The 15,968-nt window shown below is 36.8% G+C and overlaps 1 protein-coding gene across 2 annotated transcripts in view; it reads right to left on the bottom strand.

Annotated features, from left to right (window-relative positions):
- Nucleotides 1-12,320, bottom strand: part of LOC117419379 (protein smoothened-like) — a 32,186-nt gene extending 19,866 nt beyond the window's left edge. For both annotated transcript variants that reach the window (XR_009307270.1, XM_034032081.3), the window contains exons 1-11: nucleotides 11,399-12,320; nucleotides 8,405-8,610; nucleotides 7,837-8,046; nucleotides 6,641-6,813; nucleotides 5,711-5,930; nucleotides 4,792-4,915; nucleotides 4,580-4,672; nucleotides 2,061-2,169; nucleotides 995-1,180; nucleotides 460-608; nucleotides 33-167 (exon numbers count right to left, since the gene is read on the bottom strand). Coding sequence is in view for 1 of the 2 variants with exons in the window: in XM_034032081.3 (XP_033887972.1) it covers nucleotides 33-167; nucleotides 460-608; nucleotides 995-1,180; nucleotides 2,061-2,169; nucleotides 4,580-4,672; nucleotides 4,792-4,915; nucleotides 5,711-5,930; nucleotides 6,641-6,813; nucleotides 7,837-8,046; nucleotides 8,405-8,610; nucleotides 11,399-11,660 (1,867 nt within the window). In the remaining variant the exon portion in view is untranslated. The remainder of the gene's footprint in view (nucleotides 1-32; nucleotides 168-459; nucleotides 609-994; nucleotides 1,181-2,060; nucleotides 2,170-4,579; nucleotides 4,673-4,791; nucleotides 4,916-5,710; nucleotides 5,931-6,640; nucleotides 6,814-7,836; nucleotides 8,047-8,404; nucleotides 8,611-11,398) is intronic.
- Nucleotides 12,321-15,968: the final 3,648 nt, after the last annotated feature.

Raw genomic sequence — 15,968 nt, 5'->3', positions numbered from 1 at the left:
GCCTTTAAACTCTAAATTTCTGATTAGCTTACTTGGTGTTCCTGTGGGAGTGACAGAGATATCTTGAGGCAGAATGGCTCCTCGCCTGGCAACCATCTTGGTGACATGTTGGGCCCAGGCAGAGGACATTTCCACAGAAGGTTCATTCAATTCAAAGTTTAAACCAGCTGTGGGGCAACACAAACAATGTATGCCGATTACATACATCAAAACTGTTGCAATTAATTGTTAAACAATAGGACAAGTCTTCTGATACTGAATCATGCTACTACTGCCTGCGATTCTGTAGAAACAATATATTGGGTAGTTTGTTTGCAGTTTACAGCACTCAGGTACCACTACTTAACTCTCAGCTCCTAACAATGCTTGTAATTAACTGTTAAAGACCATAATAAGACCAGATAACTGTGCAGTCTTTCAGCCAGACAGCCAAACCTGGTTGTGAATGTATATGCTCACCTACAGGTCCATCATGAGAGACAGTCTGCATGCTGAAGGACAGTTCTTTCTCAGGATTCTTCATTAACTCCTTTCGTTTGGAGAACGCTTTAGCAATCATCTTGCTTTTCTTTATCCGCTTCGGTTCATCATCGCTCCGACCAATAACCCTAAAAACCCAGGGATGGAAGTGAACATCTTCAACAAGGGCAGGCTAAATGATTAAAAATCACAATGTACAGTGAATAACTTTCAAAACGCTGGACAACCATAGTTTGTGGAATGTGAAACCAATATAAACCTTTAATTTTTATCATAGATGCCAAAATACATTTTGCACTGGATTCAGGTTATTTGTGTAGTTATTGAATATTGTGACCAGATTAACAGGTACTCGACCATGGGAAATACATTATTAAGAACAGAAAATGTAAGTAAAAGCAGCTGTTTTCCTCAAAGTTCAAGTTCCCCAAACACAGCCCTTTGGGTCAGATGCAAGTCGTGATGCTCGTAGATTTGCCATGGTTATTGGGTCTCCATGGGAACCGCTGGTTACCTGCACCAGGTGCGTTTCCAGATGAGGACTGTGGCTTTGGTCCACACCCACGTACTCATGGCGATGCCGGTCCCAAACATAGCGAAGAGGTTGATCTTCTCCACCAGCAGGCTAGGCCGGTTCTTGATGGCACATTCCGGCACTGGCTTGTTGGCTTGGTGTGCAATTGTCACATTTGCTTCACACCTGGGTATGGGTAAATAAAATAAAAGGTGTCAAATTAGAAATGTAGGTACTGTATATACAATCTAAACTACATTGGCATTGGAAATGCAAAAAATACACAGTTATGTCCTCTCCAATAGGGTACAGTAATTTGATGACCTGACTAACTGTTTTTTATTGCCCCTGCCCCCATAGCACCACATCAAAAGCATTCATACAACTTTTCCCAGGGCTGACATTCAGGGGGGTTCCCTGTGCATTTTTGCAATAATTATTATAAAAATAATAATTAATAAGAAAATCAAGGAACCAGGCAAAAAAGGCAACAAACAAACACATGTACAACCCTTACGTGGTTCAAATGGTTAATATTGTGGTGAAGGGAGTAGGCCCAGGGGGTCTGCATCCTGTGTCTACCCACTTCACTAAATGAGCAAAACATGCACTCTGAAGTCATGTTGGGTGCCTTCCATTAACACAGACTTTGTTTGTGAAGTTCATGCACAGCGTTGCTATAGATACACTTCTCCCAGTGGGAGGGTAGATTCCAGATCTTAGAGGTCTGGATAGACGAGGCAGCCATGCTTTAGATGAAACAAAAATAGTTTTTAAACATGTAGACTGGGAGAACTCTGGAACAACCTGAATAAATACTCAGACTTAGCTGTAACTGGTTTTAAGTTAACATACTCAGAATATTAATGTTTAATAAGTTTGAGAGTTCCAAAAAAATAAAAAATAAATAAATACTTGTTTTCTCAAATAGGTTTGAAAATGTTGCTTCCCTGGCATGCATGCATTTTGAATGCCAAAATAAACATTTTGACATCAGTTCCAGTTTGAATAATACAAATATTATTATTATTTTATTGAAATCATTCTGACTTGGTTATATACTTACAACACATATTCTCTAAAGCTTCTCTCCCATTCAGCCTGGTTGAAGAAGTCATAGAAGTGGCAGCCAAATGTAATAAAAACAAAGCCGAAGGCCAGGAATCCAAATATACCTGATACAACACAAAAAATAATAACAGAACCAAGAGCTGCTTTCTAAAATATAAACTGACCAGCACATTATCTCTAGTCCCAAATAACAGGTCAGAGTTTAATATGAAAAGCAATACTGGAAGAAAAGATCAAAATCAATGCTCTTCCCCCCCACCCCCCCACCCCCCCTTTGAAAAAGTGTTACATAAACACATTTTCCTCACCATGTTAGGCTAAACCAGAGGTCAAATAAAAATGTTTAGCCCTTTAAAATACTAGTTTGCCCAGATTCTGAATTATTCACTGCCAATCAGATAATGAGAATGAAAACAACAGAATAAGGACAGCAGTCAGGATGAGTGTTCTTCTGTGTGTTGCAGGTTGGGATATGCATATGGATTTTTTTTTTTATATATATTTGCAGATTCATTACCTTTTATATTACTCTTGCCTGACCATATACTGTATATCAATATACAATATCTGTTCTTTGGCTTTATTAGCAGGATAGACCAGTTTTTTATTGGAGTCCCATAGTTGTAAATATAAAGTTACATATACATGTCATATTATTAAAGAATCCATTTCTACGCTGTACATTTATTTATCATTGAAAACAAAATGGCTTCATTAAACAAAACATGTAGAAAACAGTAAAAATCAGTAACGGCAATCAATAATATATATATATATATATATATATATATATATATATATATATACACACACATACATATATATACACATACATATATATACACACACACACATATATATAGTACTGTGCAAAAGTTTTAGGCAGGTGTGAAAAAATGCTGTAAAGTAAGAATGCTTTCAAAAATAGACATGTTAATAGTTTATATTTATCAATTAACAAAATGAAAAATCTACATCAAATCAATATTTGGTGTGACCACCCTTTGCCTTCAAAACACCATCAATCCTTCTCGGTACACTTGCACACAGTTTTTGAAGGAACTCGGCAGGTAGGTTGGCCCAAACATCTTGGAGAACTAACCACAGTTCTTCTGTGGATTTAGGCAGCCTCAGTTGCTTCTCTCTCTTCATGTAATCCCAGACAGACTCGATGATGTTGAGATCAGGCTCTGTGGGGGCCATACCATCACTTCCAGGACTCCTTGTTCTTCTTTACGCTGAAGATAGTTCTTAATGACTTTCACTGTATGTTTGGGGTCGTTGTCATGCTGCAGAATAAATTTGGGGCCAATCAGATGCCTCCCTGATGGTACTGCATGATGGATAAGTATCTGCCTGTACTTCTCAGCATTGAGGAGACCATTAATTCTGACCAAATCCCCAACTCCATTTGCAGAAATGCAGCCCCAAACTTGCAAGGAACCTTCACCATGCTTCACTGTTGCCTGCAGACACTCATTCGTGTACCGCTCTCCAGCCCTTCGGCAAACAAACTGCCTTCTGCTACAGCCAAATATTTCAAATTTTGACTCATCAGTCCAGAGCACCTGCTGCCATTTTTCTGCACCCCAGTTCCTGTGTTTTCGTGCATAGTTGAGTCGCTTGGCCTTGTTTCCACGTCGGTGGTATGGCTTTTTGGCCGCAAGTCTTCCATGAAGGCCACTTCTGACCAGACTGCTCCGGACAGTAGATGGGTGTACCAGGGTCCCACTGTTTTCTGCCAATTCTGAGCTGATGACACTGCTGGACATCTTCCGATTGCGAAGGGAAGTAAGCATGATGTGTCTTTCATCTGCTGCAGTAAGTTTCCTTGGCCGACCACTGCGTCTAAGGTCCTCAACCTTGCCCGTTTCTTTGTGCTTCTTCAAAAGAGCTTGGACAGCACATCTGGAAACCCCTGTCTGCCTTGAAATTTCTGCCTGGGAGAGACCTTGCTGATGCAGTATAACTACCTTGTGTCTTGTTGCTGTGCTCAGTCTTGCCATGGTGTATGACTTTTGACAGTAAACTATCTTCAGCAACCTCACCTTGTTAGCTGAGTTTGGCTGTTCCTCACCCAGTTTTATTCCTCCTACACAGCTGTTTCTGTTTCAGTTAATGATTGTGTTTCAACCTACATATTGAATTGATGATCATTAGCACCTGTTTGGTATAATTGTTTAATCATACACCTGACTATATGCCTACAAAATCCCTGACTTTGTGCAAGTGTACCTAGAAGAATTGATGCTGTTTTGAAGGCAAAGGGTGGTCACACCAAATATGGATTTGATTTAGATTTTTCTTCTGTTCACTCACTTTGCATTTAGTTAATTGATAAATATAATCTATTAACATGTCTATTTTTGAAAGCATTCTTACTTTACAGCATTTTTTCACACCTGCCTAAAACTTTTGCACAGTACTGTATATTGTACTAAGTCTACCTTGGGCAACTTTACCTCCCACTACAGCCAAGTTGACAAGAAAACAAAGTCCCTGCTTGAACCTTACCGAGCCTGAGCATGGTTTCATTAATTTTGCTGGCTGCCTTTTCACTCAGAAGCCCAGGATGGTTACTCTTAATTGAGAACAACGTCATGACACCTTAAAAAAAAAAAAAAAGTACATTGTAGAATACTGTTAAAAGTGTTCAAGGCTTGACAGTAAAACAATTAGAATAGGTGGTGGGATAGAAGGGTCGATCTTTGTCAAAGGAAACTCACCTCGAATAAGAAAGTAGCCACCAACAATCAAGACAAGCCCAATGGGAGCCAGCACAAAGCCCGCTCTGTAGTGGTAGTGCTTGTAGCCAACAAAGCAGATTCCACTAACTGAGTCTCCATCCACCTGACACAAAAAAATAAACATTGCAGTACAAATAAGCAGGAGGTCGAAACTCAACTTGCCATTAGTTCCAGGAACGGTCTTCCTTCTTTGGGATAAAATTAACTTTGACAGTCGTTTTAGTTTGCAGTATCCCGACGCAGGTTTCTAACAATGGGTAGGTAGGTAGGTAGGTAGGTAGGTAGGTAGGTAGGTAGGAGATTTTTTTTTAAATATATTTTCTTTCTGTTAAGTTAAACACATGAATATTAAGTTGTCCGTTTCAGGTTTATTGAAAACTGTAATGGGAGAAACTGCCTTTACAGGTTTATTTCATTCTAATAAAAATAAGAGAAATAAATAAAATAAACACAGCGATCTGCAATTCCAACTCGGAATCCCCCAACTCTTTAAAAGACCCTCTTGCTTTACCTGGCTAGCCCGGCCACATTAAGTGCTTGGTCAACAGCGGTAAATAATGTTTTTATTTTTATGAATCTCAATATTATTACTATTTTGACTCTGCTATGTATCTAAGCATATGTTTTTATGATTGATTTCATTTTTATTTATTTACTTCGGTACAGATTGTATATTTTATTCTGATGTTTTGCTAATGTAAAAATATAAACAAATAAAAAATTGTTCACAAAAAAAAAACACTCTTGCTAATTTAACCAAATAGAGAAATACTACTACACTATAAAAAGCATTACAACACTTACAGCATGTAATGGGGTTGCCAATGTTCATGTTATTTAAATATATAACAAAAGGCAGCTATAACAAAATGAAAACTGGTATACGCTCGGTACGTACCTCAGCCATTGCCAATATTGCCACAGTCAGCACAAAAGGAATGGACCATGTAACCAAGTGGAAGTAGGACGTCTTGCCAGCCAGAGGCTGGTAAGTGGTGCCAAGTGCTTTAAAGGAAGTGTGCCAGGCATAGGTCAGTATAACGAACCAGATGACCCCCGACATCAGGGAGTAATAGACGATCACAAAGATAATCACACAGGAAAGAGTCTCTGTAGACCTGAGAGGAACAAGGATTGTTAGATTGGGTTCTATTGTGAACAGTTTTTATAGTAATAAAACCACGCTTTAGTTTATACTTTGAGGCTAACCAGGAATCTGCATTTTCAATTAAAAACTGCAAAATTATTATTTAGCAGTACAGGTAAATTAAGAAATTACTTTTTAGTAGTACTGGAAAATGATTATTTAGCAGTGCTGGTAAATTAAGAAATGATTTTTTAGCAGTACTGGAAAATGATTATTTAGCAGTGCTGGTAAATTAAGAAATGATTATTTAGCAGTGCTGGTAAATTAAGAAATGATTATTTAGCAGTGCTGCTAAATTAAGAAATAATTATTTAGCAGTGCTGGTAAATCAAGAAATGATTATTTAGCAGTGCTGGTAAATTAAGAAATGATTATTTAGCAGTGCTGGTAAATTAAGAAATGATTATTTAGCAGTGCTGGTAAATTAAGAAATGATTATTTAGCAGTACTGGAAAATGATTATTTAGCAGTGCTGGTAAATTAAGAAAACAGTTTCTGTAAGAATACACAGCAGACAAACCAGTATCTAGTTTTCATAATATTTCAAAAGGACATTGATAAGCAAATTCATTTTAAATACAGAACACAAAGTAGTAGAAACCAAACGGTTTGAAATGTAGTATTCATTTTGCCAGTCAGAACTTATCTAGGTATTGCAACTCCTCTGTTTACCACACGTACGTTGGCTCGCCAAGTCTCATGGTCCCATCTCCTTTACACACAATCTCTCCACGGGCACCGTCCATGAACTGTGCCAGCCAGCCAATACTTCCGATGAAGAAACAAGCGTTGACATAAAACAGAATGACGGCAGGATAGCGGTTTGAGTTCTTCCAGTCAGCTACAAAAGTGGCCTAAAGGAATGAACAAAAAGAAAAGTGAAGAGATCAGATCAGTGCAGTGGATCAGCTGGAGGTGATTCCATGTTTCCTATACCCCTTTCTCTAGCAGCAGAGAGGACTACTGAGACACGACATGCTACGACATGATTTGTAAAACTAATTGATATTGATATATATATATAGGCTATATTTGCATCCTGAGCCATTCGAAGAAAAGGCATAATACCACAGTAGTGACGTCAAAAAGTGATAATTCCTCTAGAGACCCATTCGACTCCTCGAGACCATGACTTTCAATTCAAACACAACATTTCTCGTTTCAATCATTCTACAACACCCACAGTACAGAAATGTTCATTAATGATCAGCAAAATGAGAATACGTTAAAAAAAATGATGTAAAGCTGATACATTCGTATCTCAGAGAAACTGGAGAGGAACGGGGAATTAAAACAAGGCAAAGGCAATCACCCAAATAAAGCTGAAGCACTACTGGATAACGACATAGAACATCTGTACAGCACTGAAACACTACGTTTAAAAAAAACTCAACTGTACCGCTGAACCTCATCTTCTTTAATATTAGCATCACAAGGTATCCATGTATTATAATATAAAAAATAATAGACAGGCCTCTTCAGTGAGATACAGGAAAACAATTCCATCTCGGGTTTCTGTGACAGTTTATAAATTACTGGACCTTCAGTCTCATAATTTATGATGTCACAGAAACCCTAGATGGAATTATTTTCCTGTAACTCACTGCAGCCCATCTCTATTATATATATATATATATATATATTAATTTAATTTAATTTAATTTAATTTAATTTAATTTAAAATATATATTTATAAAAGGAAAGAGTAGAAATTCACCTACATTGAATCATAAATCAACATCTTATTCTAGTAGGCAATTGAAAAGGATATAAATAAAATTAAGTAATAAAACAAGCACCTCCCAATAGGAGATTAGAAGTCAAACTGTCATTTTTTTTCAGAAGCACACATTCAGATAGGCAATTTGTTTCCATACCAGTGTGAAGAAGGTACAGAAGATGGTGATGGAGCCAAAGATAGCGATATAGACGTGCATGTCCCTGTGCTCTTCCTCAGTGAACAGCGGGTTATGACACTGAATACCACAGCCCTCCACGTCCTCATACCAGCTGTTCGGGTTGTCTGTCTTCACCAGAGGGGACTCGCATTGCCCGGAGCTGTTGAACTTGATGTTCTGAACCTCATTCTGTGACAAATAAAAGTGTGCTGCCATTACCGATCTGTTTTTACAACTATATATATATATCTTCACAATGCATTGTGTCACAATGCACAGCTGAACAGCAATAATTTTATTTAAAGCATGATAGAAAGCCTGGCCAGCACTAATGGCTCGGGATGAGGACTCCAGGTCAAGATTCTAGAACTTGCATAGAACCCTACATGCATCATGTCTGACAATAGACAGTGCTATTAGACCCCCATCTTTCATAAGAACTAACTTCACAAAACATACATTAAGAGTCAAAACATGGTGACTGTATAACACATAAAACACAGTTTCTGTTTCTAAGTGATCAGAGAACACAAGATATTGAACGCACCGGACATCCTACGGGAAATTTATCAGTAGTGCACTTCAGGAAGTCTGGCCAGCCTCTCTCCCGCTCCACAATGGCGCAGGGTCCTCTGGTCTTATGGCAGAGGCTCTGGCTGGGCAGTTCCACCTTCCCATTGTCACACTTGGGCATGTAGACAGAACACAGCAAGGGCTGAATGACTTCCCAGCAGCGAGGAGCGTTCCTCAGACCTGAAAGAGTCACAGAAAGACAGTTTGGCACATCAGCAATGATTTGCATTATTTCTGATTTAAGGTAATACAATATTTACCCATGAGATGTAATTTTAAAAATGTGATTTTCAGTTTTGTACTGCAGTGGAATTTGTATATTTTGGTTAGCTTTAAGGTTAGATTTTCTCGCATGCAGAGAAAACTTTAAGGACTCTTTTTTAATCAAGTTGACTAAACTAATAACCTTGTCTAAAACAGAAGAAATAGGTTTTATAAATTGCAAACTTGATTAATCAAAATTACAGTAAAAAAACGTTCTTTTTTTTTAAAATGGGCCCATAGCATTATTTGTTTATACTTTGTTCTTAGAATTTTTGCATTGTTTATTTAACATATTATTGTAAGTGCAGCTACAATGAAACCTCGCTTACAGGCCACCCTTCAATAAAGGCCTTATTTTTACAGTCCCAATTGCATTAACTTCAGTGCTAATAGAACTTTAATATTTTACGAGAACATTTAATTTTTTTAAGTATTATTTAACTATTAACTGTTGGATACAACAAACCCAGACCTGGAACACAGACAACCTTGCCAAGGTAAATTTCGATTAGTGTCATGTAGATGTTGTGGATAATCTTCACAGGAGAACACAAATATAATCTGAGGATTTGTTTTATGTATGGCATTCTCCTGTCACAAACACCTTATCTCTAGCTCAAGTGTTTATCAAAGTAATCTCACCTTGGTCATTCCAAATCAAATGGACTAATGGTCCCCACTGCTTTCCTTCTCCTGAGACCTACAATGTGAGATTGATTTCTGGTTGGATAGCCTATACTAAGTCTGACCACTTACTATAAGCGTATATTTAGCAGGATTGCTTCTATTGCTGGCACATGCTTATTTTTTATATTATTAAAAAAATAATAATAATAAATAGCAGACTCAAACTTTAAGAAAGCCCTTTCTGTACTTTTTCTGTTAAGGACTGCTTTTAAGTCCTTTTAATTGATTAAATCAAGTTTGCAGTTTGCATTTTCAACCTTTTAGGACAGGGTTAAAAAGGGTTTAACCTAAGCGACTGTTTATAAATACTCTTCAAAAATCATTCCTTAAACAGTCCTTAAAGTTTAATGAACAGGGCCCTTAAAAATTAATTACCAGTTGATTGAACCACTGACAGCTGTATATTCTTGGGAACTGTTCTTTCAGTTTGTAAAAAAATATGCAAGTGATTTTTATTATTTTTTTGTGAGATGCTATTCCTCTACTGTACATGCCATAGATCACAGTCATGGTGAATAATTATTATTATTGTTTGTTTATTTAGCAGACTATGCATCAGCTGCAGAGTCACTTACAATTACGTCTCACCTGAAAGACGGAGCACAAGGAGGTTAAGTGACTTGCTCAGGGTCACACACTGAGGCAGTGGCTGAGGTGGGATTTGAACCGGGGACCTCCTGGTTACAAGCTCATTTCTTTAACCACTGGACCACACAGCCTCCTATACTAATACTAACATGTGTACTATGTTGTGTATATGCTTTACAAATGATCATTGACGTTACTGACACCAAAAAAACAGCACTGGTTGGTTTGCTGGGTATAGTAAATTATTGTCCAAGTAAAGTTATATGTCTACAGTACAATGTGTCTATTCAGCACTGATGCTGAATGTGCAGTACCAGCAATAATTTATCCTCACAGATTTAAATGGGACTCTGACAAAAGGATGCTGCAACTCAGCAGTGTTTTTTTTAAACTTTTTCATTCACAGTGCTGTTAAAACTATTCACCCAGGACGGGAGTGTCCTACTGAGATGCATCCTATAGTTTCCAGTTTACAACAGGGTTGGGCCAAGACAAAAGGATATAATGACTTTCTACTGCTAAGACAAGACAACTTATACAATCTGCTGTTGTCATCAACCATACAATCCAAAATATTTAATGACAGCCATCTGCAAATAATTAGTTGGCTTGTGTAATTAAAATGTACAAAATAACAAAACAAACAACTGCAACTATGGTGTTTTTTGTTGGGGTTGCACTGTTAGAATTAAATAATTGCACATAGCTACAATGTTTTTGGGGTTTTTTTTTTTGTTTTTTTTTTGTTAATTGATAACTTATCTAGTATAAGGATAGCAGCGCCATAATTAGAATTGAATCCTGGAGTATTAAGTGCAATTGTGATACTGCATAGTTTTTCCAAAGATCATGTAATTTTATACAAACACATTAATAAATACTTAAGCATTTTAGTCAATTCAATAGACTTGCTTTAGCTTTGCAAATTTGAAATGTGTAATTCGCTAAATACATACATACATAAATACACACATACATACATACATACATACATACATACATACATACATACATACATTCATAAATAAATAAATAAACCAATTTTAAACTTTTATAAATGTAAGCAGATAAAGTTGATAGAATTAGAACATAAGAACATACAAAAGTATACAAACGGAAGGAGGTCATTTGGCACATCTTGCTCGTTCGGTTGTTAGTAGCTTATTGATCCCAGAGTCTCATCAAGCAGCTTCTTGAAGGATCCCAGAGTGTCAGTTTCAACAACATTACTGGGGAGTTGGTTCCAGACTCCCACAATTCTCTGTGTAAAAAAAGTACCTCCTACTTTCTGTTCTGAATGCCCCTTTATCTAATCTCCATTACATTTGATCAGTTACATTTGATTCCGAGTAACTTCCATGCTCAATACGTTCTATAGTTCTAAAAAGACAATGTTTATCAACAAATCACAAGAAAAAAAAAAACTTACCTGACCACATGGTCAGTTTTTCCAATGCTTCTTCTTGAGAGTTGGAATCTTCAGCCAGAATAACAGAGGTGTAAGTGTAGGGCAATGGCGAGCCAAGACATGTGTTGTATTTCAAAGCTTCACAAGTTGACGTTTTCTTACAGTGTTCGAATAACCCACTGTTGTTTTGCAGCGCTTTGCCCAAATAAATTGGGAAAAAGAAATACCCCAATACCAAAAACATCCCAAATCTTTCAACAAAGGCACATCCTCGGGAAGACATCTTGGAAAGCCTAACTATGCAACACCGTATCCACAAGAATTAAACTTCCCCTTTTCTGTTGTAGTGTATGGCAAAATATTTCTTCAACCGCGTTGCATGTCCTGGGGATAAAAAAAAAAAAAAAACTGCTTCTAAACTAATAGTACCAATAAAGGAAATCCTGTATTTTCTCCGAGCTTCCCATTATCCAAACTTCTCATCAACGCCATATCAATCAGTTTTGTATACAAGTCAACGACACCCGATTTTGGTCAATTTACTACTTTCTCCAGAAAATGCATGTGAAGTCAGGTTTGAAGTTTTTGCAAAGTTAAGCATAACAAATAAAATAAGTGTATCGGCGACGCCGTGCATTGTTGTAGTTTGAATCGTTTTCCAAACTCGCAGAAGCATCCACCATCCCCCACTTTTGTGGAAGAAAAGAACTTTTGACATGAGAGGTCTGGAATACTGTAATACGACCCCTAGACGGTTTACTCCTTCCTAGAAAATTATTTTCTTTACGTTAGTAAGAAAAGTTACTGTAACTTTACAGGGCGATTTAAAAGTTGGCAAACCCTATATATTTTTCTGACTCTGATACGAGGATTTTTACTTTTTTTTCTTACTCGCTGCTCTGTCTGCTATTTTTTTTCCCTATGGAATGTACATGGTGCGGTGAGACAAACAAAACCCGCTCCCCTCCCCCTCTTTAGAAAAGAGGGAGGAATTTGGGAGAGGGATGGATATTAAAACAATCACTTATTTGAAGATGATCATTATGTATTTTCATGATCTTCGTTTCAGAGTTGTGTTGGTTTTGTTTAGCTTTTTATTTCTTCTGTCAGTTATATTGTGGATAAAAGTTATGCCAATTTTACTTACAATAAAGTATTTTAGTTTGGGAACCAATTTCATGCTTTTAAAATATTCAGTTGAATATTGTATTTGTAATCGTTTAGATACAGACATTGCTGCTTAAGGTATGTTGAATTCATAAAGGATTAATAAAATATCATACTGGTAGTTAAAACTATCAATGCAGTTAGATATTTATAACAGAGAGTACAGCGTGTGAAATAATCAACCAGTTTAAAAGGTTTATCTGGGTTTTAAAATGTAGAAACATGGTAGTTTGCAATATTTTCTACACCAGTCAGGTTGTAATGCATTCTAATTGGAAAATCCTGGGCCCCATTGCTGATTTTAATTGTTTCTATTTTTTATTTTTTTTTTCACAACAGTTACAAGTAAAATTGACAATATTGTCTAGCCTCTGACAAAAACACGAGGCCAAATATTTATCGTCATGTTCACAATTGTATACAAGGGGAAAACAAATACCGAGTTGGGAATTAGCATTTAATACTACGTACAGTGCTCACCCTTTATAACGCTATAGTGGGGAGCCATAGTAACAAAACCGTGCTATTTGTGTTCCGCCTTATAACGAGTATAAAAGGGCTACTGTAATGGCATTATGAAGCAAATGAGAGCCACGACTATCCCTGTGTTATAACCGATTCCGCACTATAATGAGGCGCGTTATAACTGCATTTATGTATTTTATGAATTTTCACATGTGGAAGTAAGACCTTTATTACATAGCAGGTATTAAGGTGAGCTTCAATAGATTAAGTAGTGTGTATAAACTCAGTATCAGTATATTACTGTATGTTATATGTCTAAAAAGGGCATTCACAAGTCACACCCAATCAGAAAGCTGAATTCTAAAATTTCAATTCACAGGGTGTCAGTTGAGGTTCATAGTGAATTAGCAGTAGCAGTTAGCATCAACTGTATTTCAATGGTCAGATTCCAAAACTCCATTCTGAAGGAACTGTCTGCCCAATTACTGTCGAAATTGTGTAGAAATCTGATGCACATATAATGTGTTCCTAGCTAGTGAAGCTATAATATAAAACATCTGAGACATCCAAGTGTTTGCTTGGCCCCTCAAGTAAGTTTATGTCCTGCTACAAGAGCAGTGTGTTTTATTTGTCCTTTATGAAAAACACATTCAGTAATGGAAAAAAAAGAACAAGCCATCACGGAAAATATTTTTAGTCTGTTAAAATACAACAGTTTGAGTAGTGCTATAACACTGCTGCCACACGTCCTCCTGTAGATTTTAAACCATTGTACTATGATAATGTTTTTATTGACTTTTGAGAAATGTTCGGTTTTCCAATTTTCTCTGTTTATTATCTAAATAGCGTTGGATCTTAATATTGCTGCCATAAAATGTGCAAATCTGCTCTGTCTCAAGGGAGGGGGGGTTGCAGGAAGGTGTTTTGCGAAACAACCACATCAGAAGCAGACCATAAGCAATGTACTATGCTTACCTTTTATTTTGTTATACTTTCACCTGGCTATACAGCAGTAAACATTTATAAAAAGCAAACTGTTATAACATTTATAAACAGCACTTCAGTCAGTTCAAAAAGATGAGGTTAGAAGGTAAAAGAAAAACATAAAAGGGCAAAACCAGAACTCCTTTTCTCCATTAGTACCACATATACATACTTATGCATATTTTTAGTCTTTAATACAGTAAAGATTAAATAACTATTTAAGTTTACACAGTTTTGTCTAAATGTGACCTCTGGGAACAGATAAAAAATTGCTGAATACATTAATCCAGCTGTCTAAAACAGACTTTGTTATGCTATGTTTGGTATTGGTTATTTCCCGCAGCATCAACATATAATTCGTCTACATAGGGAAATGTGATGATGAAAATAATCTCCCTTTGTTTAATTTAAGGTGGAATCTCAACTGCTTAACACGGAGTGAATTAATCAGAGAAAGAAACACCCCTGTGTTATATTCTTTTGGTTTATGGTTTATTGAACCCATGAGCCTGTACACCATCTTCAAAGAGGCTGGGGATCACGTTTGCAAAAATAATCTCTGCTTATGCTTCTCTTCAGAGGAATAGCACCTCCAACAGCCCAGCACCTCACATCTGATCCAGGATTTCCCCTTTGGTGGTTGGCAAATACAGAACCACAGAATAATCCAAATTTTTGTGGTTAAAAAAATAAACACTAATTAGGTTAAAGTATAATAAACCTTTGAGAAACACATTTGTGGGTACCGTCCTTCACCAATATCAGGGTTGTTGCAGATAATGTGAAGTAACCTCACAAAACGATGTGAAATAGCCTCGATTGCACACTTTAAAAGATTCCTGCAATACAATCCTTTTTTTGTGCCACAGTTGACCAGTAAACACAGGCATGTCGTGGATAATAGTGTTATAATAAGTTCAGAAAGCCCAATTCTCCACCAGTTTGGCCTGTGTAGTGAATTGCTACCTTAAATGTAGTTGCAGTTTGGCTTCTGGGGAATGAGTCACCCAGAGCCAGGCAGACAGTCAGGACCACACACACAGCAGAGACCCACCAGTTAGCTCCTTTCGGCCTTACTCTGCAAGGAGAGGCTTTCCCACACTGCTAAAAAATACTGGGCCCTATTCACATTTTAACAGCCTGTTGGGTACTCGTAACTCAAAACTTTCTCAACCATTTCTTAAGAGGGTTGTGTTACATTTCATTTCAACACAAGATTACAAATTCTCTTATAAAAAAAAAAACTTTAATGAAGCTGCTGTTTATTTTAATGTATTTAAACAAGGGCTTTTAACTGATTAAATGCTGAACTGTATACTTCAAACAAGTTAGCTTTAACCGATTAAGTTTTATAAATGCATTCATGCACACCAGTCATGCGACTACATGATTTTGCATTTTAAGTTTCAGACCAAAGATATCCCTAGGTAACCGATAATAGCTGGGATTTTATATTTAGGAAGTGGTAAAGAGTGTACTTCGATGTAAGATTCTGAAGGCAGACATTAGCCCTGGAGTTGCATTTGAATTATGTAGTGTGTAATGAGACATTGCTAACAGTGCATAAATGCCATAAACAAGCAGGTTAACTTTTCAGTTGTTGTTATCTGGTACATATTAAAAGTCACTATATAAGTATAGCAGTGCCATAATTATATTGTAATTCTAGGGTTAGTGGTTTCTTACTTGTTTATTCCATTGTTTCATTCCTCTCAGAAAATGTGCCCCTGCACATGCCTTTGTAAACAGAGACCTTGGAGTTTATCTTCCTGGGAATCTTCACTGATGATCTGACAAGTTTGTTATTTGTTTGTTATTCTGGTCCTTTTATTGCTTCTCCCCTTCACCACTCTACTTATTTCTGACCTGTATCAAACTAATATAATTACACTAAAAAGCTTTACCATATGCAAAATGGTACAGTATTGTGATGCAATCTGCATGTGCAAAAACCAATGTGCTGTGAAATAATAAA

The sequence above is a fragment of the Acipenser ruthenus genome, chromosome 14 (assembly GCF_902713425.1).
Source record: "Acipenser ruthenus chromosome 14, fAciRut3.2 maternal haplotype, whole genome shotgun sequence".
In the NCBI taxonomy this organism is placed as follows: domain Eukaryota; kingdom Metazoa; phylum Chordata; class Actinopteri; order Acipenseriformes; family Acipenseridae; genus Acipenser; species Acipenser ruthenus.
Note: the sequence above shows the minus strand (reverse complement) of the source record. Positions and strands in the feature narration are given on the sequence as shown.